Source organism: Rhizophagus irregularis, chromosome 3 (assembly GCF_026210795.1).
Source record: "Rhizophagus irregularis chromosome 3, complete sequence".
Taxonomy (NCBI): Eukaryota; Fungi; Glomeromycota; class Glomeromycetes; order Glomerales; family Glomeraceae; genus Rhizophagus; species Rhizophagus irregularis.
The window spans coordinates 4,306,190-4,330,872 of NC_089431.1; the positions used below are offsets into that span (position 1 = coordinate 4,306,190).

The following is a 24,683-nucleotide window of genomic DNA, read 5'->3' on the forward strand; positions in this document are numbered from 1 at the left end:
TGAAGGCTTCTTTGATATAGAAGAAAGTGAAGTGTTTTAAATTGTGTAGGGAAAATTAATAGCGATGAGTTTTAATAAAGCTTATAAAACTATGTTCTATTAGATATATTTGTTATATTCTAATTATTCTAATCAATTGATTACATGTATATTTCAATTATTTATTTATTAGAATAATCTTATTAAATTAAAAAAGAATAACAGAAACAATAACTTACTTTTTCCTATTTACCAAAAAATCGTACTATTTAGAATTTAAATAAAGCTGAAAAAGAAAAAAAATAAATAAAATATATTCACACCATAAACACCATAATATAAATTCTCGTGATTGAATATTTTCGAAAATTATTTAATATGTTTAAATATAATCTCATTAATCTCATTCCAATTTTTTGAATACTGAACAAACTAATGAATATCATTTAACGTAAAGGATAATCTTGAAATTTTTTTGTATGTTATTCTTTTCAATTTTAATTACAGTAATATGAATCGGTCATGAAAGATTAAATGAGTTTCAATTTCAATGAATAAAATCTGGAGGTCCAAAACATTTTAAACATTTTTTTTCCATAACAGATAAGGTTACGCTGATTAACTAAAATTTATCAATTATCATTGATGGAGTATTAGAAGAGATTGTTCAAGCACACTAGCAGCACTAATGGCTCATACTCTTTGTTCTAAAAATTATCAATAAAAATTATTGTAAAACTAAAACAGGAATGACCGAAACTTGTCATCTTCTGCTTATATGACAAATACGACAATTTTGCTGCCCTTGATTTTCTCTCAGAGATTTCAAAAATCTCATATCTAATATTAAGTTCAAGTACATCTTCGTGAGTATAGACTTCCACATCCAAATGTTCAAGTAAGTCCATATGGATTGTAAGATTGTCATATAAAAATCACACAATATGAAGCTCTTATTGACCAAAAAGAAAAAAATTTATTGTTGGGTCAGAGAAATTAAAGATAATCATCTTTTTCATATTCATACAATAAATGATGTTCCAAAAAAAAAACAAATACATTTTATGGTGCAGTCTGAAGTATTATATTTTTATTAAATTGATGGTAAAAATAATATCATAATTTACACATAAAAATCTTTAGTAAAATGCTAAACATTTGACCTAATTGATCTTATAGAACCGGCTGATAAATGTCTATTTCTATTAAAATCTATAATTTCATCATGCCGATGACACCATCTTATTAACATATGAAATGATCTTAAAATTAGTTTATTCATTATAACTAATCCACCAGATATAAGTACAAGTGATGGAATAAGATCATACGTCACAACACTATTAAAGTATAATATCTGTATAATCAATTGTGGTATATCTTCAGCAAAAATATTTATGAAACTACCCCAAAGTATAATATTTCTTGATCTTTGTGACAATGGGGCTGAAAATACTTTGAGACCAAATAAATTTGATGTCAAAGTATTTATTGCTAGTACATCAATGGCTGAAAATATTGTACAAATTGACAATAGTGTTGGAAGCTCTGAAAACCAAGTATAGAACATTGGATTTGTGGCTACTTCAGACAAAAAAATATTTATAGCCAATAAGAAATTGACTACATGTGGTACAATGAGGAACACCATACTAAATAATAATAAATAAGAAAATTATTAATTAATTAAATTAATTTTTAAAATAATAAAATTAACATAACATTAAACAAAATTTCTTACTTTGGAATCACTAAATGTGGAGTATTATTAACCCTTAATAATGTGAATGTTAAATCCACAGCAAAATCCTGCACTATTAATGCAATCTCAAATATGGCCATGTTCCTTCCTTCAGGGTTCTTCCGACGTGCCAAAAAATATAATATTATTAATATTATTATACTTATTAAATATATTATAATCAGTGGCAAAAATTTTCCAAAATAACCTGTAAAATAATAGAATTAAAAATTTAATGAAATATTAATTATTTACAAATATCAAATATATTTAATGAACAACACTTACTGGTCATTGTAAAGGATGCACTTTCATCAATTAATGAAGTATATTCATTATTAGAAAGTGCAGTAAATCCTTTTCTTTTAATCAAAGTGCCCAAATTATCAAAGATTGTTTTGGAACTTGGTTCCATGGCACTTTTAGCTTCATTTATAGTAAATGATAACAACACTTGTTTGGGGAAAGTGGAGTCATTTTGCCATTTACCATTTGTTGTTATCCTTTGTTCATCTACTGGGATTATTTTGGAAAATGCTTGAATGATATTATTGAAAAACTCCGACTGATTTGTTTGAAGAAATTTTGAACTCCCTTCTTCATTCAATCGAAGTAACCCTGTAATTGACTCTGAATGTTTTCCTGTCTTAAATGGTTCTAAATATAATAAAAAAATATAAATATTTCTATTTGACCAGTAAGAAATTAAAAAATTAAAAATTAAAAAAATATGTATATTACTTGTTGAAAACATCCAAACTTTCTCATTAGTTCCTATTAAAGGTTCATTTCTTTCTTGAGAAATGACAAAATTATTATCAATCACCACATGATAAGAAGAATTTTGCTGATTAAAAGTACTACTAAAAATTGGAATGTGTACAGTGTGGTTATCACTTCCAACAGTACATAGTTTGGAATCTCCTGAGATTGTTTGTCGCAATAGATTTGGTTCGTATAGGTCACCATTTAGTTGAAATATCGAAATATTTGCAGTTGACAATCTCACTGGAATGCTATATTTAATTGTAATTTCATTGATTGAAGAATCAATGAATTCATGGATAGCTGGTTTTGTTGACTCAATTGCAGGATTATCATATTCAGCTCCTATAAATTAAAAAATTTTTTTATTAAAAAAAAAAATAAAAATAAAAAGTAAAAAATAAATTAAAAACTTACCATAATTATTTAATCTTAGTAAAGGTTTCAATAAAATTTCTAATTTATTACCAGTTTGTTCCTTTATTCCTAATAAAGTACCATTTCTTGTGAACATATTATAATGAACAAACTCTGGGCCAAAAGATCCCCCTGATTTATAATTTCCATTATTATCTAAAATATAAAAGTTCTTTGCAGTTGTATTTGTATAATATTTTTCCACAAGAAATCCTCCATAAATTAAACTTATCAAATCAAAATCGTCTGCATTACTTATTACTTTAGGGACTGCACCAAATTGTACAAAGGATCCAGTTGTTAAAAATTCTAACTGATAATAATTCACTTCAGTCCTTGATTGATCCTTATTTGTAATTGTATTATTTAATGATACAATACATATATATCCTCCATCATTGTTGTAAAAACATGATTTAAATGCTATACTATTTAATTTTGTAGTAGTTTGATAGACAAGAGAAGGTGTTGTAGGTGAATATGTTCCCTCTCTTAAAAATGAAATATAAATTTTCCAGTATTGAATATTTGGATCATTTGATATCGATGATCCCATTTCATTATATTTTAGAATATATGCATATCCAAACCCTCCATCAATTAATTTAAAATTAAAACTATTTACAAAAGTATATGATAATAGGTTTGGTACACTAAACTCGCCACTTCCAAGTTCCACCACTTTTCCTGTTGTAATATCTCTAAAGTAAAGATGAAAAAGTTAATCAAATGAACAATGAAATATTTAAAAAGTATTTACTTGTAAAAATACTTACGGGGCACTAAGCCAATGCCATGCTGCTATTCCTCTTTTACCATGATCTTCAATACGAATAAAACCTTTTTCTGATATTACACTACTTATAATATGATCATTAACACTTCCCAAATAGATTTCACTAAAAAAATAAAAAAATTATTATTGACCTTTATAAATGAGAATATTCCAACATCTAAACTTACCTTTTAATCTCACTGTCATAATTAATTATCAAGCCATACTTTCCCTTAACACCATTGTTGGATCTAACATAAATTATCATTATATAATTATAACTTAAGGGCATAAAAATCATATTAACAGGGCAAACTGCTTCTGGAGGAAAAGTATAATTAAGGTCTATATATGTTATTCGTCCTGTTCTTTCTATCACTCGTAAATGAAAATAAGGTAACATGCATGATGGATCTTCTTTAACTTCAAAGGCCATCCAAATCATCAAAATACCTTCTGAAAGTGCATGAGTACTATATCGTTTTAGACCTTCTATAGGTTCTTCATAAGTGTACCATATATCTTGTGGTGATGTATTTTGGGGTGGTGTATTTAGAGATGATATATTTTGAGATAAAATACCTCGAGATAATACATTTTGAGATGAAACATAAAAGCAACAGATGGAGGTTAAATATATAAAGATGATCAACATCTTTGCTAAATTGAACATTTTTAACATTTTTATTAGAGACTTGGTGGGAAAATGTGTATGAAAATGTGGAAATAAATTAAGAGATTTGATTATTAGAGACTTGTGGGAAAATGTGTATGAAAAATATGGAAATAAATTTAGAGACTTGAAAAATTTTAAATTTTTACTCAGAGGGATTACAGAACATTTATATATGTTATTTGTCATTGTAATCTTGATTTATTATCAACTACTATTAATAACTTTTCTTTTAATCAAATGTTTAAAATGTGCTTCAAAAAAATATATATTAATTATACTACCAAATTTGTATTTCAAAAACGATCTGCATTGTTTTATACATGTGTAAAAAAATGTGCAACAAATATGCCGAAAAATTTCTGACACTAAAAATATTGTCCAACAAAAACAAGTGTTTGAAAGGAGTTACTAGTGAAACATCCATTACATGCCTAATTTATGATGAACATAATTGTATGAAAATGATAATGATCATTCATCAAAATTTAAATTTAAGATTATATAAAAAAAATGTGTAACATTAGCTTGGATCATACAATTAGATACATAATTAATTTTTATTTTACATACTAGCAATAGCCCATTTGCTTCACACTGAGATCAATGAACTTGAAACATATAGTAAATTATGCACACGAATAATATTCTGGAGACAAGCTATATAATGAACAAAATATTAAATTTATTAAATTTATCATAGTTTTAAGTGATAAAATTATGATATCACTACTGGCAGAAAAGCCGACAATTTTTGACATGTATTATTACTCCTTTTCTATCACTCTGCTATGTTTTATCTTTCTATGATTACTGGATACAAATTGGCGCAATAAATAAATGAATTATTCCTTTTATGTCTTAATATAGCGTAAAACAATGATAGAGAAGCGGTAACACAGCATAAAAAATGTATTGTTAAGAGCATCATTATATTAAATTTTAACATGAGACATTCCTATTGTTTAATTTTCATGATCAACATGATCAACATTCATTAATGGTTAAACCCAATCTATTTTAAGAATAACAATCTGTAATAAATTACGGAGGCATGCTACACGTTACAGTAATACAACTTAAAATTAACTTATTACAGGGTAATCTAAATATATAATAATTTACTAGAGACAATTTATTACCCCTATAAAAATTTATTCCGTGTTTTTTATTCCATGTTATTTCCGTAAATGTATCATATTCACGAAATTTATAGTCTCAAACATCGAAAATAATCCAAGTTCCCGTAAATGTATCATATTCACGGAGTTTTCCAGAAATTACGTTTTACATAATCAATGTACTTATGAATAATAGTTCATCGATTTTAATTATTAATACTATAAATATTTTATAAATTTTTTTATACTACTAGTACTATTAAATTCTTTTTAGACAGTAATAATAAAGTAATAGAAGTAATAGGAATAAAATAATATAATTACTTTAATTTTTAATAATTTTTTTTTTTTTTTTTTTTTTTTAAAATAGTAACGCGTTTTATTAATTATTTAGAATTGCGAACAATTACATAATTAAATATAAAAACACTTAGAGCAGTACAATAAAAATAAATTGTAAAACCCTATAACTAAGTGATTTTCGAACATAAGATTATTTAAAATTCTATCCGTACTAAGTTACTAATAATATTATGTAAATATTTGCTAAACTAATAAAAAGGTAATTTCGTAGTCGTGTCCCATGATCTGTTTATATCTAACCCGTCTGTAATTTTTCCTATCATTTTGCCTAACGTTACTATTCCAATTCTATTTTTTAATATATTTTTTTCTTTTTTATCTGTTTTATCTTTTGTTTTTTCGTTTTTAATATTTTCTATATCTATATTTCTTTCTATACTACTACTATCTGACGCTGGTTTATTTAATCTCAATTCCCATTTTCTTATACCATCTTTTTCTTCTAATCTTTTGACTTCTTCGCATCGTAGTATCCATAATCTGTTTTTTATTTCATCGTATATAAAATTCCACAAGTCTTTTATTACTCTTTGTTCTTCCTTAATTTTTGACAAATAGTTGAAATTATTGTTGAAAATTCCTCTCAATAATTCCCATTTTCTGCTTTTACCTATAAGTATCAATGAAGGACTTTCGATTAAAGTTAGAAAATTACATAAGTGATTCCTAAGTATCTTTATATCATCATATTTATTGTTAGCTTCTAGAAGAACTTCGTATTTATATGGTGATTCTTGAATTATTTCGTCGATTGAGTAATCATTGCTTTCACAGATCCAAACATGTTCCCAATCTTCTTCATATTTCTTGCATCTAATACATCTCGATGATTCTATTTTGTTAGTATTTCTATTAAAGAGTGTCTTATATGATGGCAATTCTTTCAAGATATTTTTAATTCTATATGACCGTTCATTCGTGTCTTTATCACCACATTGCCTGTTTGAAAAATTGGTCCTATTACTTATAAATTCCAAAGTCGTGACCCAATCAAATTCTTTTTTTGTAATTATAAACAAATAAATCATCAAGTTTTTCGCTATTTAGTATCTCATTTTTCCAAATAGCATTTGTAATTTTCTTTCTCCAAGCTCTATAACCTCCTGATATTATTCGATTATTCCATATCACGTTAAATTCATTTATTATTAACGCTTCGTCGATTAATTCAAAATCATCAATTCTCGTGTCGTCAAAAATTTTAAAATCTAAAAATTCTCTCGATGTTTTGCGTATTTCTTTCAAGCAATTGGTTGTAACTTCGTTCGCGTCTAACATATCGATTTCGTTGTTTTCTAAAAAATCTTCTATAAAAAGCAACTCTAAATAATATTCGCTATCGATTTTACGTCTATTACTACACTTGTTATTGAAGTCATAAATTAAATTCTTGACTCTATCATTTATTTCGAGAATTAATTCGCTATTTTCTGCTATAATTAATAACCCTAGAATAATACTTCTTAAAATAATTTTGTATTCGTTGTCGTAAATACTTTCATGTTTTGCAATTATTTGTAGTTCGTTGTTATTATTGTTTACGTTTTCACTTCTTATTTTCCATATTATGTTATAATAATATTTTCTTTTACCTTTATCGTCAATTTTTGTTTTGTTTTTTTTCACTTCTATTATTAAGAAAAATCTGTCTTTCCCAAAATCTGATTCTTTTCGTTCGAATATACTATTCTTGATTATATTAATAAACTCTTCACTCGCTTTTATCGTATTGTCAATCATTTCAATTCTTTTATTGTACAATGTATCTTTCTTTTCTTCGTTTATAGTATTTCTTAACCAAATATTCTTTGTTAAGATGTTATTTAGTGTTTCATATGGTCTTATAAAATCTTCTTCTTTTCTTTTTTCTATTTTTCTGCTAATCTCGTTTTCAATATATATTAAGCATTCCCCATTATCTTTTTTTTTACTTACGTTTCGATGACATCCTTCGCATCCTATCAAATTTGGCGAGTTATTTAGATCATCTTTGTTTCCTATCGTTATTAAATGTCTTCCTAATCTTTTGTATTTTTTACTAAATGATTTTTTCTTGTCTTCTACAAATATAAGAGATTCATCTGTCTCGCACCAAGTAATTATTTGATTTTTATTCGTCTTCTCATTTTCATCAAAATAATTGATGTTAATTTTTCTCTTTTGTGTGATACTTATATACTCATTTTTGATTTTCCTTGTTGTACCTTCTTTATCTTCTAATAATTTTGTTTCTATATTCTTGAACCATTGCGGTATTCTTCCTTGTGTGTTCAAATTTCTTTCTTTAATCAAATGTTTCCATTTTAGAAGTGTAATACCATCCGCTTCTAAAATATCTTCTATAAACATTACATCTTTTGTTTTTCTAGAAGACGCGCTTATATTTATATATTTTTCATCCAAAATATCTATTAAATCTATAGTTCCTCCTTTTATTCTGTGGTTTTCTTGATTTCTAATAATTTCGTGATTACAAATTTTAATATTTTCGATGTTTAATATTTTTACTGCGTCTAATATCCAATTGTTTTTCCTATTACTTATGATTGATAATTCGCCTGGACATTTTGAAGTCCAAATTTTATTTTGTTCTTGAATAATTTTTATCTTGAATATTGATTTAAGCTTTTCGTTGCCGTTTGCTTGGTATAATAGATTTTTGCATAGCATTTCTATTTGAAGGTCATAAATATGTTTCAGACCTAATAATTCTTTATCGTATAATATAAAATTGCTTGTAGATTTCGCTAATCCAGCTCTTTTTTTGATGATCATATTAATTCTTGTCATCAATTTGTTGCATTCGGCTTTTTTTAGGACTATAGCTGCCAGTTGATATTCGATCCTTGGCATAATCACAATATTCCATACAGCGATTATCTGTTTTTCGTTTAATTTTTTCCAATTGAATATATTGCAAGCGCTATCTATAATCGAAATTATTTTCTTTTTATATATGTCTCTTTTATTATCATGTCGAAAGAAGATTCCTAAGTATCTATTTCCATCTACGTCATTTACTTTTTCGATTTTATTTCCTTCTATAGTTAAATCTTCGGTTTTGTTGTTTATTTTTATAAGTTCATATTTCGATACATTAGCTTTGATATCGTTAATCTGAAAAAATTCATGACATATATTAATTAATCTTTCCAATTGACTTTTGTTACTGCTTATTAACGTTGTATCATCCATAAATGCTGTCACGTTAATTGAAATATCTAATATTTCTTTTTCATCATTCTCTCTATTAATTATTCTTTCTTCATGAAAATTGTATCCCGTTTCATCTTTAATTTCATTTAATCTACTTAATAGAGTGTCGTAGAAGATTCTCCATAGGATCGGCGACCAGACCTCTCCCTGGTCTATTCCGTCCTCGACGTGGTAGCTATCTGTTAACTCATTATTAACAAGAATTTTGTTAGATCTATTTAATGAAATATCCATTACTAGATTAATAAAACTATTTGGCAATTTGATTCTTTCTAAACTCTTTTTTAGCATTGTCGTGTTGACTGAATCATATGCCTTCGATATGTCCATTAATAATATCCAAGCTTCCTTATTGTAATTATTAGCGTCCTCAATTATAGCTTGAATAATTTTTATCGGTTCTAACGTGCTTTCGTTCTTCAACGCCGCGAAGTTCGTATTCATCAATATTTGTTCTCTTGTTAAAATATCAGTTAATCTATTCACCAGAACTTTAAACCAAATTTTCCTAGCTGTTTCTAGTAATACTATTGGTCTAGTCAAACTCAGGTCTTGATTCCAGTCGGACCTTGTAGTTTTATTTATTGGGTAAATTATGCCTTTTTTCCAGTCATCTATCGCATTCTCTTCAAGCATGCTATCGTTGATTATTTCTAATAAGAGTTTTTCGTCAAAGTCTTACTTTTTTTCCAAAAATCGTAAGATATACCACTTTGTCCTGGCGCTTTGTTTGATTTCAGATTGTTTAAAACTGATTCTAGTTCTTCCATTCTTATAGGTATCATTAAATTTTCATATATATCTTCGTCCACGTCTTCTTTAGGGCTATATATATCTCTCCATTCATGGTTAAATTCTATTTCGTCTAAATCTATTTCTCTTTTCCTTGTCCATTCTTTATAATGATTTAGGACTCTTGTTTTTATTTCTTTTTGATCTTTTTCGATTGTAATTTTACCTTTTTCTCTTACTATTAAGCTTGACATATTAATTTTTCCTTTTTTCCTTTCTAGAATCTTATTTATCATTTTACCTATATCTTCTTCTAAGTATAACTCTCTTTTTCTTATGTTAACTTCTATTTTTTTTTCGGTTATTTGTCCATATAATTTGTCCATTATCTTCTTTCTGTTCTTTTCTCTATCTTTTAGTTCTTTTCTGAATTCGTGATTTCTTAGTTTGTCTATGTTTAAATTATAATCGTTTCTTTTCTCGAATCTATCATGAGTTTTTATTAATTTGGCTATTTTTATTGCAATATAATTGCCTGTATCAGTTGTTCCCCAATTTTCAATCTCTAGATTTTCCTCAAATTCTTTAAAACTATATTTATATTGATCTGCACTTCTATCTCTCCATAATTTTGTAACTACTTTATCTACTGCTTTTATTATACTATGTTCTATATTACTTATCTTTTCTAAATGTTCGTATTCGTCTATCCATTTTTCCAGTATTTCTTCGTTCGTTCTTTCTATGTCGCTAATTGATTCTTTCTCCTTTCTATCATTTCTTTCTCTTTTTATTTCTGTTATTCTTATCTTCTTTTCCTTATTAACTATCTCCACTATTTTGTTCCACATTTGATCTCTATTTGAAATTTGTGTCGTATTTTGATCTAGGTCTTCTAATCGTTGTTCTACTTCCTCCGCTATAATGTTCCAATCTTTTTGATCTAGTTTTATATGTTTTATTTCTTTTCGTATGTTTCTAAGTTTTTTAATTTTGCTTTTCTCTAATTTTTCTTTGATCTTTATTTTGATCGTTAGCGCTCTGTGGTCTGTTTTGAAATCTGCTATGTCTAATATTTCATGACTTATAATTTCTTCGAGAACGCCTTCGCTTAAGAAAATGAAATCTATTCTGGACGAATATTCTCCACTCCTCCAGGTATCTAGCACATCTTTCTCTGTCGTCAGACATTCGTGAATATCTTGTAAGCCATGTTGTTTGATTGTTGTGGTAATTGGTTTTTCTCTTTTCTTTTTTCTGTCGTTAGCTGATTCATTGAAATCTCCTAGTATTATCATTTCGTAATCTAAATTCGTTGCCTCGTTCATCCATTTCGCTAGTTTTGTTTCAATTATTTTAGTTGCTGGTTTGTCATTGTTAGGGTTGTATATTCCTATTATTCTAATGTTCTTTTGGCTTCCTCTAAATAAAATGTCTACTTTTATCGCGTGTCCATTTATTTTTTCTATTGCGTATCTCCTGTCATTGATTTCTTTTTTTAACAATATTAAAATTCCGTTTTTTGTATTTTCATTGTTGTAGCTGCTATTGATACATTCGTATGCATTCCAGTCCATGTATATGTGTTTGCCTTTCGATTCTTTAAGCTTCGTTTCGCTGATTATCGCTATATCCCATTGTTCTTTGCCCAAGAATTTTCTTATCTCACCCTGTTTAACGTTATCATTCATTCCTCTTACGTTTATACAACCTATTTTTAAATTGTTATTTTTATCTTTTATATTTTCTTTTTGTTTTTGATTTTCGTTGATTTCTCTTTTTTTATTTTTTTTCTCTTTTAAAAATTTTATTTTTCTATTTGTGTTTGAAGCATCTGATCCGTCTCCTTCATCTCCTTTTTCTCCTGTCTCTTCTTCTATTAGTGTGTTTTGATGTGGTTGGCAATCAATAGCGTCTAGCCATTCGACGCCTATCATTGAATCTACTTCCTTCGTTCCAATCTCTGTCGTAGCTTCTGCTACTGTTGTTATTGTATCCAGTATGTTTTCCTGTATTACGTCCGTTGTTATCATGGTCGTAATATTGTTGGTAATATTTTCCTTGTTGGTATCCTCTATATTCAAGTCTTTCAATTTTTCCAATATGATTATCATTGAATCGTCTTCTTGGGTTTGTGTTTCTTCCTCTATAGTTGGGGCCATTGTATCTGTTGTTATCGTTGTTGTCCTCGTATTGTGATTCGAAATTGAATTTTCCGTCGTTATTATATCTGCCGCTTTCTTGTCTGAACGGTCTGTTTTGATTTTCATTTCTATGACTTCTGTGTTCGTTCGTGTTTTTATTGTTGTCATTATTGAAGTAGCATTTGTTTGCATTGTGATTATTTTTCTTGCAGATATAACATCTTGCTCTGTTATCGAAACTTCTGTTGTAATTTTGTCCTTGGTATCTACTGTTAAATCTTCCTTGTTGGCGAAAATTACTTCCTTGTTGGCGAAAATTGCTTTGTTGTCTTCCTCCTGATTCTGCCCGAAAAAACCAAGTAAAAATTTGGTCTTTAATTTTTATTTTCCTTCCTATCGCTGCTTTTCTTTCTTCTTCGTTGTTAAAATAAACATTCATTTGGTATGATCTTTTGTTTTTGTTATTCGATTTGTACCAATATCTTGCACCTGTTTGTCTTAGTATTTTGGCCACTTCGAGTTCATCAATTTCATTTGGTATGTCTAGCACGCTTGCACTTATTTTCCCTCTTTGTCTGATCACGTGGTTTTTATAGTTAATCGGTTCTATTTTTATCATTCTGTTCTTCAAGAGAATTCCCCATGTGTTCATCAGTTCCTCTTCTGTACATCTTATTTCCATAACTAGTTTGAGATTGATTTTCCCGTATTGTTTTCCTTGTTGTGATATTTTTTGCATTTTACCTAACTTCCTTTCTACAGCTTCTATTACTTCGTTTATGTCCATTTTTTCATCGATTCCTGTTACCGATATCGTGATTGTTTTATATAGTTTGTTGAGCCATTCTAAGTCTCTGAAATTCCCTAGAGTGCCCTTTACTCTTCCGTCCTCCAAAAAATTATTTTTGGCTGTTTCTGTGAAAAAACCTACGTAGGTATATTCATTACCGTTTTTCATCATTCTTCCTAATGTGTTCATGTGATATTCTAGTAGTTTGTTGTTATTTATATATTCGATTATCGATTGGTCTGTTTGTGCGTCCCTGATTTGTGTGGTCAGGAGTCCCGCGAAATATTTCAGATCGTCGGCTGTTTTGGGTTTGTGCATTGATTCTTTACTTATTCTGGAATTTGCTCCCATGTCGTGATCGGCGGTAAACGCCATCGTAATTGATTGGTGCCTTGAATATTGAGAGTTTCCATTTTTGATCGTCTCCTGCATTTGTGAGTTTCTATTGGTGTTATGGGGTGTGTCGTTTGTTGATAGGTGTGAGCTTTTGTTGTAAATATTATATCTCCTTGTCATACTTTGGTTGAAATCTGAAGTGTCACTGGTTGTGTCGCTGTTCGTTTCCCACAGTTGGCCTTCGTTGGAGTCATCGCTCGCTTCTAAATCTTTTTCTATCATGTCTTTACATTTGTTGTATTTATCCAATTTTTCTTTGTCTTCTTGGTCGACCGAACCTAATTCCGTTACTATTTGGTGTTTTTTCATTGTCGAGTTCTTGAAATAATATTCTTCTTTTAGCTTCCAATTTTCTTCCATCATTCTTATCTGTTCGTTCATTTCTATATGTTTTTGTTCAAGCATTTCGTTGTTGACGTTTTTGTATTCCTCCATATATCTTGTGAACTCTTGGTTGCGTATGTTGTTGTGTTCGTCTATGCATATCGTAATAATACCTCTAATAAAGCAACCTAAGGTTACGTCTTCTGCCCCTAAAAATTCTGCTAAGTCTTTGTCCGTTTGAGTTATTTCCATTCCTGCGTTTGTTAGTATTGTATTTCGCTCTTCGACGCTTTTTTGGGCGTATCCTTCTAAGGCTATAAATTTTTCTCTTGACGGTGTTATACCCATTTTACCGTTGTTTGTGTGTTGCTGCGGAATTCTATGTAAATCGGTTTATGCAGGAGAGAGTCCTTAATTTTTAATAATAATAGAATCATTAACAGCAATAAATATATAGCTGATAGTATATATGTTGTGAGATGATGCCGGCCTACATTATCAGCCCAATATTGCCCAATATTTTAATGCCTTAAGTGTGTTGGCCAGCATTATTAGGCCAGCCGTCATCTGATGACGTCAGCTGTTAGTTGACGCAAATCGGCATCTGACGCCATATATCGCACGATCTCGCTTTCATGGTTCTAAACTTGTGAAGGAAAATGAAAATGAGAAAAAAGAATAGTACTATATATCCTTTGGGGTTTTCATTTTGACAAAATCAATGATTGACATTCACGTGAGTACAAACCTTACGACTGCGGTAATCGGCATGTACAGTATAGAAATTTCTGCCAAGGGAAAATTTTCTGAATATTTTAAAATTCAAAAACTCCATCAATTCACATGTACACAGTAAGATTGGCTTGAGAAACTTTTCTTTTGTGCTTAATTTTATTGAACACACGTTCCTTGAGATATAAGACATCTTTTTATATCGTGAAGTTGATACGGACTCTATTCACTCTTTATTCCGATTCAAAAAAATAGACGTTAATGGTCTACAAATTATTAACCAAATATAAGCTATTTATTTGCCGATCCGAACTTTATTTTATCTTTTCTTTTTTTATAGGACAACAAGAAAAAATTGTATAAAAAGGGCGAGAAAAGGAATATGAAAGGAAACGAAATAAGGAACTTTCTTTCACAAAGTATCATCAATGAATTTTTAAATGGATTATAGTCGAAGGCTTATTCATCATAAATATTATAACTACCAATGAAAGAACTACGATTCTATATCAGTTATATATATATATATTTTGATGATAAATAAAAATTGGCACCTCATAGACGAACCTTACAAGTGATCAAAATGAACGGAAAGATGAACCTTATTTATTTTAACCTAATTACATGCAGAAATTGGTTGGTCACTCACCCATAATAAATTTTAATGGTAAAGTTTTAAGTTATCAAAAAGAATTTAAAAATTTTATAATTAAATTTGCGTATATTAATGAAAGGAACATTCGCTCAATCTTTTATCCGAAAAAAAAGTTGGTTTGCGCGGATATTAAATGAATATTACGCTCGTAAATTTACAAATCAAAAGATGTTTTTCTAGCCCTATAAAAAAAGAATGTCCGGAAATTGTAGCTGAAAACGTCCGGAAAATGTTTATTTGTCTGGAATATGTCCGGAATATTGCAATATTCCGGACGTTGGAAAATTTCCATTTTCCGGAAAATGTCCAGAAAATGTCTAGGAGGGTTCAGACCCAGCGTCCAGAAAGTGTCCGGAATATTGCAATTTTCTGGACGTTTTCCGGACACACGGACATTTTCCGGATGTTTTTAGCTACAATTTCCGGACATTTTTTTTTTACAGGGTAGGTCGTTTATGAGCATAAGCAAGAATACGCGTAACAATACAAAGAGTCAAAAACCTAATAACACTACTTGATTATCAATGTAAAGTCATCATTACTTTAATACTAGCTAATAATTCTTAAATTTATATTTTAATCTCTCTTTTATACTTTAGGGACCATGAGTTTGTCTATGGCTTATTAATAATTTGTATTTCTTAGTTGAAACAAATGTTCACATATTACAGCAAATTTGTTGCTTTTAAAGTATATCAAATTTACAGTATTAACCATAGAGAAGTAAATCGTCAATACAGTACTACGTAACCTTCTTTAGAAGAATGAAAAATTAAATGCTTGATATCAAACAATTAAGAAAATAAATTTTTGCGTTGGGTTATTTACTATTATTATTGGTAAATAAATAAATCAAGTGGTCATAACCAAATTATATTATATATTATAAAATAACATTATTTATGCTTTAAAAAATCGAATTGAATGAACCAGAGAAAAAATTAATAACCATAAAATGAAATTTGTTTCGTAGATTTTACATTCAATAATTTAAAATTATTATCACAATATAACAAAATAATCAAATAATTTTTTTTAGCTAAAGTTGATTCAACATGATCATATTGTACATAATAAATGTAATGATACTAGCTTTTTTTTTAAAAAGTTATTCCATTTTACAGTATATATTATAAACGATTGATCAATTATTATTAGTGTCACTTTTATTATCCATATTCTTTTGTTGTATTGATCGTTCATTGGTCCTAAATATATTTATTATTTGAAAATGAAACAAAGAATCTATCGTTCGTTACTCATCGAAGTCACAATATTTTCAATTTCGATTAACTCAGTAATCGAAAAAATTAAAATGTCTTATATGATTTTCGAATGATAATTATTTTGATAATATTTTATCCGTATAATGATTGTTAAATAAAAGTAACAATATATTATAAAACCAATCATGAAACACACACGTTTCAAACGACTACGAAACGCCTAAATGAGAATTAGATCAAGCGAGGTTTTGTAATACTGTAATAAATAATAAAGGAACTAATTTTAGAACTCTTTTAAAAATAAATTTTATAATAGACCATATTCATTTTAAAATCAATATCGATGAATAATAGATAGTTCTCGAATTTGAATCCAATTTAGAGTATATAACGTCATAATGTGACACGAAAGCACGTCTGAAATGTGTGTCAGGTTGACGGCGCAGTGTGGCGCAGTAATTCAAAAAAATCTAAGTTGAAGATTTTCTTTTTAATGTAATGCTTTCAAATTTACACATTAGATGTATTTTCATCTGTTTTACAAAATTCACTTATAAATGGAAGGAGGATTTGGACGTAGATTTTGACTTTAGTATATAACAACTGATTTTATCGTCTTTGCCGATCATTTCCAAAATTGGATTTGTCAAAAAAAACGCTTTTTGTTAAATAACTCGAAAATGGCCTTCTAAACCGCCAGTATATACTCTAAGTAAATTTGCAGAGCGGACGAAAATACATCTAGTGCAGTAATTTAAAGGTTTTATTTTAAATAAAAAAATTGCAATTTAATTTTTTTTGGAAAAATCGCTGCGCCACACTGCGCCGTCAACCTGACACACATTTCAGATGTGCGACACGAAAGATTCAAAAAATGTTTGGATGATTATTTTTAAACATTTGATGTCTTTTTTTGGATTTATTCACTAAAAATACAATCACATATTAAATATTTCTATTTCTCGATTTTTTTGTTTTTCATAATTATCATAATAGATATTTATAACGGAAAATGTTACACGTTTCAAGTATCGTATTATTCACTTTTTTAGGTTATTACTTATTACATAAATAGGGATTAAACGTTTGAGTACATATTATCAAGAACTAGTAATTGTTGCAAAATAACCTAAAAATGTTATAGCGATAACAAAAATTAAAATGCTTAATGCATTTTTATTTCAAAAAAGGTTAAGTAATAATATACATATTACGAAAAAAACAATATTTATTTTTTAGAATAATATGAAGTGCTTTCTTTTAATGGTATCAATTATTAGTTTTATGATTTATACAACAATAATTGATATCCGTGTATATATACTGTATATGTAAAATTATTAGGGGTTAGATTTTATTTTTATTTTATTTTTATTATATAGACATCGGATCCGGGACTACCCGTAAATACTGTCAGGGGTGAAGTGGTTCATCACTATTCAAAATTGTACGGTTGATTTTGGAGGTTATAAATAACCAATAAAATTGATGTAGGCGTAAAAAAAGAGCATTACTATATATAAAAAAACATAAAGAAAGGTTCATTACAAATGTAAAGTAAAAAAAAAATCTATCTATAAAACTAATTATATAAAGTAAAACGATCCACTGGGGAACCTAAACCAGTAGGGCGTTAAGGTCCGAGTATCCATTATGTATCCGAGGCGAAATCGTCCTCGGGGCACGGAGTTTTGCGTTTTAGCGAGGAATGGAGTTCTGGGAGACGCTTGTAGTTAATTCTACCAGGTGAATATGCGTCAATATCAGTATCGTAATGAGGTTGATTAACATCAATGACTGAAGAGTAAGGTATATTGAAATCTCTGAACATTTTCGCCAACAGAGCCTTCCTCAATGTGAGTTTGGGTGGATTTTCGGGTTTTTTAATTGTCGAGTTCCTTATTAGACTCGACTAAAATTGACATTTCTTTGTGGTAAATGTCTTGGTAAAGTGTAAGATCACGTACAATGTTGAATTTTCTAGTTTTAGCACGTTCGGCTTTCTCATGATTATATTTGAGATCTCTTAATCTGTTCACGAATGCAGAAGAACCCGGTGTAAGCTCTAGCCCGGCCCTTGAGTATAAAGGACCATCGGGAACGAAAGGCAATAAGTCATCAGGTATGATCAGAATTGACAGAAACAGAGGTGTTTTTAATTGTTGATGATGGTGGAGGAGCTACATAATACGTCTTTTTGTTACTTGGTGTCTTCCACCCAGCTTTATCGTGAGCTTGTCTAAGTTGAATGGGTTTTTGCAGGAAAGCTGGAGTACCCGTTACAATGAGGTTTTCTTTTGTGAGTATATCGGCTTGTGCTTGTCTGGGACAAAAGGCAATAAATCATCGGGAATTCCTGGAATTTTTGCCCTTACAATGGGGGGAGGAGTTGATTTTTCTTTCTCAGGTGGTGAGATTAAATGAACAGGTGTACGGTAGAGATAATGTTGACCAATAGGCAGAGTAGGTTTAACACGATATTGTAAATGTTTCAATGGTTTTCTAATGGATTGTTGATCCAAAAAGAGGAAGCGGTATTTCTTTGCTTGTATTAATTTTTCTTAAAGACAGAGCTTTCTTGACCTCTTTAGAACTTGATGATGTTGATGTTGAAATCGTTTTAGTCGTGAAAATACGTCTGCAGGCACGTTGAAATCTTTCCTGCTGCTTTAGCGCTGTCTTAGGGTTCTTTGAAGGAAAAGGTCGTAAATTTTCTATGCGTTTACTATACATGTTACGATAAGCGGACGAGTACATCCTCACGTCATGTAGCCTGAAGTTGACTACTGTAGTGTAAGAGATGCCTAAGCGTTGAGAAAAGATTAATTTTTATATTTAACGCGCCAAGCGTCAAATTGATTCTGTGCGTGACCAGCTTTAGAATTATTGAAATGAGGTTTGATTTTTGATTTCTCTAATCCACGTCGCTGCCCTCGCACAGGAGAACGGTAAACCTTTAAGTATTTTGATGCGAAACGCAGGCATGCCTGTTATTTGACATGATAATAGGACTAGGAATGTTGCATCTAGAATAGGTGCTAGGATCGGAGTTATCGGATCCGGAGTATTTGCATGGTATAAATATGCCGAAGTAAAAGCGATAACTTTTGTAAGAAAATTTGAAGAAGGTCTTTGAAGAAGTATTGCGGCGGTTTTTTTGCCTGCCACGCGATTTGATGATGTCAATTCTATCCAATAATTTTGAACGAATAAAACAGAAGTATTTGGTTGTATACGTTTTTCAGATCTAAAAGTTTTATTTTTTGAGCCGATCTAATTCCAAACACCAATGATATCCATCTGAGGAAATCATAAATCCTGTTGTAACCGCTCGATTAGATCTGGTCACGTGAATTTTTTTAGTGAAACGAGAAAAGAATTTTGCACTGTTTGAGGGAAAGTATTTTTTGGAAAAAAAGAGGAAGCTGAACCGTCTGGTAAAAACTTCCGTGGAACGGTTGTAGTGTCCGTCCACATCTCTCTCAAAGGTCAGAATAGTTTAAAGTGTAAGAGGAGGCCTTTCCGTTGAGGCCACCCCGTGGTCCTCACTCCTCAAAAAAAATTTTTTTTTTTTTTGAGAGAAAATTTAACGCTTACTGCGGATTATTAGAGAGTTTCATCTATTAGGGGTTAGAATATAAATAGATTTAGGTTAACCTTTTTGTTACCAGAATCACATGACAATTTCACGGCAATCGGATTACGAATCCTTTCTTTCACGTGACAAAATCAGATTTAAAACGTAAAAAAATAATTTTTTTAGTGAAAAAATGAGATCATTGAAAAAAGATCTCCATTACAGCAATTTATTATCTCTGATATTTCTATAATTATCATTTAACGTAATGTTCATTCTCTATATTTGAGCATAATGTAATAATAAACATAAATCTAAATAAATCTTTGATTATTTAATCGTACAGCCTTAACAGCCTAATTTACAAATTTATGATATTCTTTAATATTTACATTGCATGAAATATATAGCATAAATATATCTAAAAAATACATTATTTTATGAATTTCATTCTATAGGTATTTGTTGTTCACTGATCACTATGATGTTAATTGATGCGACTCTAATGATAATATTTTTTTTTTCCTGTTATTTAGATTTTGGAATTCTTATTTCTGGTGCGATAAATATCATAAGTTTTTATAAATACTGTTATCGTTAGTTCTTTAGTTGCTTGGATATTAAGCGATGTATAACTTAGGTTTTATTAAGCAGAAGGATCGGAGGGTCTTAAGTCTTATCTAAAAATTATTACTTTTATTTAAATCCGATCAGATACGAATAAAGTATAGCTTCCCAATATGCCTATACAATCAGACGTAAATAAAGGATTTTCACTAAACCAAAAATAATTAATCAATAAAGATAAAGTTTATATACGAAAATAACAAAATTAAAGTGTATATTTTAAAGTGTAAGAAAATAAACTTTTTTGAATATCTTAACCGTCGATGATATAATAAAATCTATACTAATTATAACATATTAAATATATGCTATATACGCACTATATAAACTATATAAAATATATTAATTATATAAAATATACCAACTATATAAAATTTATTAACTATATTAGATATATATTTAGCATACTGTATTGCATATGTTGCATATCGAACATTCGCAACATAGAACCGAGGGTGTGGGGGACAACTTATTTGTTGTGTCACCATAAAAACTGTCACCCCATGAATTTATCTTTTACTATATAATTATATTATTATATCAAAAAAAATATCCCAAGCTTAAATCATTTGACACACAACGTTTCTAAAAGCCGATGTTCGAGTATAAAGTAGCATACATGAGAACTGTTTACTGCCAAAGTTTCATAGCATTTAGCGCGTTATTGGCTTTCTGGTTAGCTCAAATATGTTTAATTAAGGGTTTCTATGTAATTAATATTTTTTTCTCAGTCGGAAAATTAATAATAATAAATTTTTTAATCGTAGTATATTTTTTTTACTTTATTATAAAATTTACAATTATCCACGTTTCATTATTCTATGAAAACAATTCTTTGTTAAGTGCTTTGTCAGTAAAAGGTGACCGATTTTTCAAGTTGGAAATAATTATAGGTACCAACTTTTGTTTTTTTTTTATACGGTGTTGAAGTCTCAAATGCCCAGATTAACCACAATAATTCTGATACTAAAACCATTTTAGTGAATGAATCTTCTACTTCTTCACGCTATGCCCAAACCCGAAGCTTGATATTTATCTGTACGAGCTTGATATTTTTATCTGTTCATGCTTGTTGTTTATCTATCATGTGCTTGATGTTTATCTTGATGTTTTATCTATACATGATGCTTGATGTTTTTATCTGTTCGTGCTTGGTATTATTATCTGTCCGTGCTTGAGGTTTTATCTATGTACTTGATGTTTTTGTCCAACTGTATTTGATTTAATCAAACTATACTTGATAACCTTATCTTGTCAAAAATTAGTTTCTTTTTCAGCACTGGGTTGATATTTTGTCAATTTTGTCAATCACATGTTTTTAAGTTTAGCATAGTTTTTACACGAAGAATTCTTATTTTATTTTATTTGGCTTTTTTTTTATAAACAATTTTTGTAGAGTTTTTATTTTTAATATAGGCAAAGGCTTTTTTTGATAAGATTTTTTTTTTTTTGACATATACCTAATTTGTTGGAACAATTTTTTTTAACAGGAAAGATTTTTTTTTTTCGATAGAGAATTCATTGAGAATTTTTTTTTTGTAGAAAATTCTTTGGAGAATTTTTTTAATAGGAAAGATTTTTTTTTTGATAAAAATAATTTTGTCGGAAATTTTCTAACAAAGTGAGATTTTTTTTTTGATAGAGAATTTCGTAAAGAATTTTTTTTTTAATAGGAGGAGAGTTTTTTTCTTGATATAGAAATTCTTTTGAGAATTTTTTTAATAGGTATTAGGTAAGAATCTTTGAAATTTTTTTTTAATAGGGAAAATGTGTCACTTCAAACGAAAAATGTAGTAAGAAATTACTCTAACGCCTTCGATTAATACTGTTTGAACTGTCTAGACTCGTGAAGCGAACCTCGGATTTCATTATTAAAAAGGGGAATCAAAACATGTGATTATATTGTCATGGACTACTTAAAGTTTAAACTAGGCAATCGTGACACAGTCTCATTGTTTGTGAGATGGATTTTATACATGAAGTATGCGCAGTTTTGGTAATAACTAATAACTGTGAACATATCATTTTATATATATAGATTGCTTTTATTTTATTATTTTATGTCATAAATGAATTTTTAATTATCCGTTAACAAAATGTCCAGGAAATGTACGTTGCTATACCGAAAGAATTACACTTTACATGTTTTTTTTATGTAATTCGAAAATGAATGTACAAAAATGAGGTCATTTTTTACTGACTATATTATATTGTTATATTTACTATAAAGAAACTCAAGTGCTACCTACTTCATCTGATTATATGTAGAAAAAAATAAATTCCAATGGCGTGCGTGTTCACAGCCATATCATATACAGCGAAACGTATCAATATAGTTTAACTGTTTCTACATACAAGTTGGGATTCTATATGGACAACATATTTCCTCTTAAAAGTTTTTTTTATATCCTAGAATAATATTGTCGATAAAGTCAAATGAATCGTTCGTTCATGTTAAAAGAATTTGAATACACATAGTTAAGCTTTATTTTAAATATTCAATTGTAGCTATTTCGAATCAATAGGATCCGCATCTGGATCCGCATCTGGATCAAAGGGATATCCATTAAAGAAATTGTTTATAATTAAGTTATTTGTATTTTGTCTCGGTAATTTGGATAAATTATATGTTAAATAATTAGATGTTAAACGTCTTAGTCTTCGTAGATTTCGACGGTTAAGAACAATTTTCTTTCGAAAGAGAAAGACAACCCGGGGATAAAGTTTATTAAGTGCCAATTTATCACCAGAACTTAATCTTTCACGTTGACCTGAGTCGTGGAAAAATATTTGTTATTATACAAGGTAGTATGAATTATGAAAGGAACAGAACGGAGCCCATACAAACCTATTTTTGAATTTGTTCCTGACTTCGCCTTAACCCCCTGTTTTTCAGAGTAGTGCATTATAGATTCGAAGTCGTATGGGCCATAACACAAAACATCTGATTTCTCAAGCTTTTCATAATTTATATTACTTTTATTATCCCCTTTAACTAAAATCTTTATATGTTCATCCCGGTCTGGGCGACAATGTTCATGGTGAAAACCGAGCGCATGCATCAGTTCATGCATAGCGTGGCCTATGGGATGCGGCCAGTTCTCGGTAACCGATAATTTCTTTATATTTGCAAAATAAATAAGAGTGAGGATTAGCGACTTGAATCATAGAGTATAATAAATATAATAAATAGAATACATTCCTTTTAAATTAAGTAATTACCTGTTTACCACCTTGCTTACCAATGAAGGACCAATACCCACCTTTATCAACAATCTTGATATAGTCCTTTTGGTCGTTTCTTTCTTCGAATACTATTGAACTTACTTCTGCAATCCTTTCCATTGCTTTCATCACAGATGTTTTAAGTTCAAAAGATATATCTTTGTCAAATTTATACGGAATTGTCCTGTTATCCCAAAGCTTTCTGTTATCGCTAGTATAAACGTCAGAATATACATCTACTTCGTCAAGAACTGCACAACATTTGTTATTTTTCGGTATTATACTCATATCTAACTATTTTTTAAAATAAGAAAATTAGTAGTGGAAGCAAAAGAGAGAATTAGTTACGATAACGCGATCCAAAATAAAACCAATATTATACAAATAATCAGGATGGCTTTTCAGCTACGAAACAATTATTCCCAATGAAATAAAGTATTTACTTTACAAACGGTTCTAGAATATCCTCGTTATAGCGAAAAGTATACGACAACCTATCCCTATTACATATAAATGAATGGCGGCAAAAACATAAATTTCACAAAGAAAGAAAACGAGGTTTTGCATAAGAGATAAGTAATAAGCACTTTAATCCTTCTAGTATGCATAATGTACAGAGACTTTGTATTATCTGATGACTTACTTTCCGTATTACTGAAATTTAGATGTGTTCCTGTCTATTACGTTGGCCTTTTGCGTTATTTGTTCGAAAACTTAGTTTGATACTTGGAAAGGCAGGTCCCCTACTTTGAAACTAAAGAGAATATTCGGAAATATATTGCAGGTATATAGGTTTACTTTGAAACTAAGGAAAGTATTCGGAAATATATTGCAGGTATATAGGTTATGGTAACATGATAAGGTGAAGAATAATTGCCGTCTTAGGTCTTTTCGAGGAAGTTTTAATTAAAAGTAAAAAAAAAATGTTTTTTCCGTCTTATGATTAACATACATGTACAGATTGTACAGCATATAAAACTCTATTTGACTTGTACAAGTGAACACGTAGCACACACGCAGGGGATTGGTGTTACTATTGATAGTTTTGAGTACCCTGGATTTTTTGAACTTCAATCGCTTCATAATAGGCCAACTACCTGGATGTACTACCCTGGATGTAAACACTACTTGCTAACCAGTCATGTATTACAAAAAATAAATAAAATATGGTTTCGGAAGTTTCGCCAAAAATTTAGTTTCGGTTT

General features: G+C 29.2%; 6 protein-coding genes across 6 annotated transcripts; all 6 read right to left on the reverse strand.

Annotated features, from left to right (window-relative positions):
• Window positions 1-1,129: 1,129 nt before the first annotated feature.
• OCT59_021061 (uncharacterized protein) lies at window positions 1,130-4,350 on the reverse strand (the record flags this gene model as incomplete). Its single annotated transcript, XM_025320789.2, has 7 exons — window positions 1,130-1,631; window positions 1,721-1,928; window positions 2,009-2,377; window positions 2,462-2,830; window positions 2,903-3,603; window positions 3,679-3,801; window positions 3,866-4,350. 7 exons carry the CDS (start codon window positions 4,348-4,350, stop codon window positions 1,130-1,132), a joined length of 2,757 nt encoding a protein of 918 aa, XP_025170548.2.
• A 1,672-nt stretch (window positions 4,351-6,022) lies between these two features.
• OCT59_021062 (uncharacterized protein) lies at window positions 6,023-7,112 on the reverse strand (the record flags this gene model as incomplete). The annotated part of the gene is made up of 2 exons (XM_066149600.1): window positions 6,023-6,831; window positions 6,935-7,112. The coding sequence occupies 2 exons, from the start codon at window positions 7,110-7,112 to the stop codon at window positions 6,023-6,025; spliced, it is 987 nt and encodes a 328-aa protein (XP_065990489.1).
• Window positions 7,113-11,687: 4,575 nt separating this feature from the next.
• Window positions 11,688-13,784, reverse strand: OCT59_021063 (uncharacterized protein; the record flags this gene model as incomplete). The annotated part of the gene is made up of 1 exon (XM_066149601.1): window positions 11,688-13,784. The coding sequence occupies one exon, from the start codon at window positions 13,782-13,784 to the stop codon at window positions 11,688-11,690; it is 2,097 nt and encodes a 698-aa protein (XP_065990490.1).
• A 3,916-nt stretch (window positions 13,785-17,700) lies between these two features.
• On the reverse strand, window positions 17,701-18,057 carry OCT59_021064 (uncharacterized protein; the record flags this gene model as incomplete). Its single annotated transcript, XM_066149602.1, has 2 exons — window positions 17,701-17,947; window positions 18,017-18,057. 2 exons carry the CDS (start codon window positions 18,055-18,057, stop codon window positions 17,701-17,703), a joined length of 288 nt encoding a protein of 95 aa, XP_065990491.1.
• Window positions 18,058-18,551: 494 nt separating this feature from the next.
• OCT59_021065 (uncharacterized protein) lies at window positions 18,552-18,782 on the reverse strand (the record flags this gene model as incomplete). Its single annotated transcript, XM_025327165.2, has 1 exon — window positions 18,552-18,782. The coding sequence occupies one exon, from the start codon at window positions 18,780-18,782 to the stop codon at window positions 18,552-18,554; it is 231 nt and encodes a 76-aa protein (XP_025172585.2).
• Window positions 18,783-22,710: 3,928 nt separating this feature from the next.
• On the reverse strand, window positions 22,711-24,086 carry OCT59_021066 (uncharacterized protein; the record flags this gene model as incomplete). The annotated part of the gene is made up of 5 exons (XM_066149603.1): window positions 22,711-23,024; window positions 23,102-23,411; window positions 23,476-23,772; window positions 23,922-23,934; window positions 24,034-24,086. 5 exons carry the CDS (start codon window positions 24,084-24,086, stop codon window positions 22,762-22,764), a joined length of 936 nt encoding a protein of 311 aa, XP_065990492.1. The 3' UTR covers window positions 22,711-22,761.
• Between the last annotated feature and the right edge of the window lie 597 nt (window positions 24,087-24,683).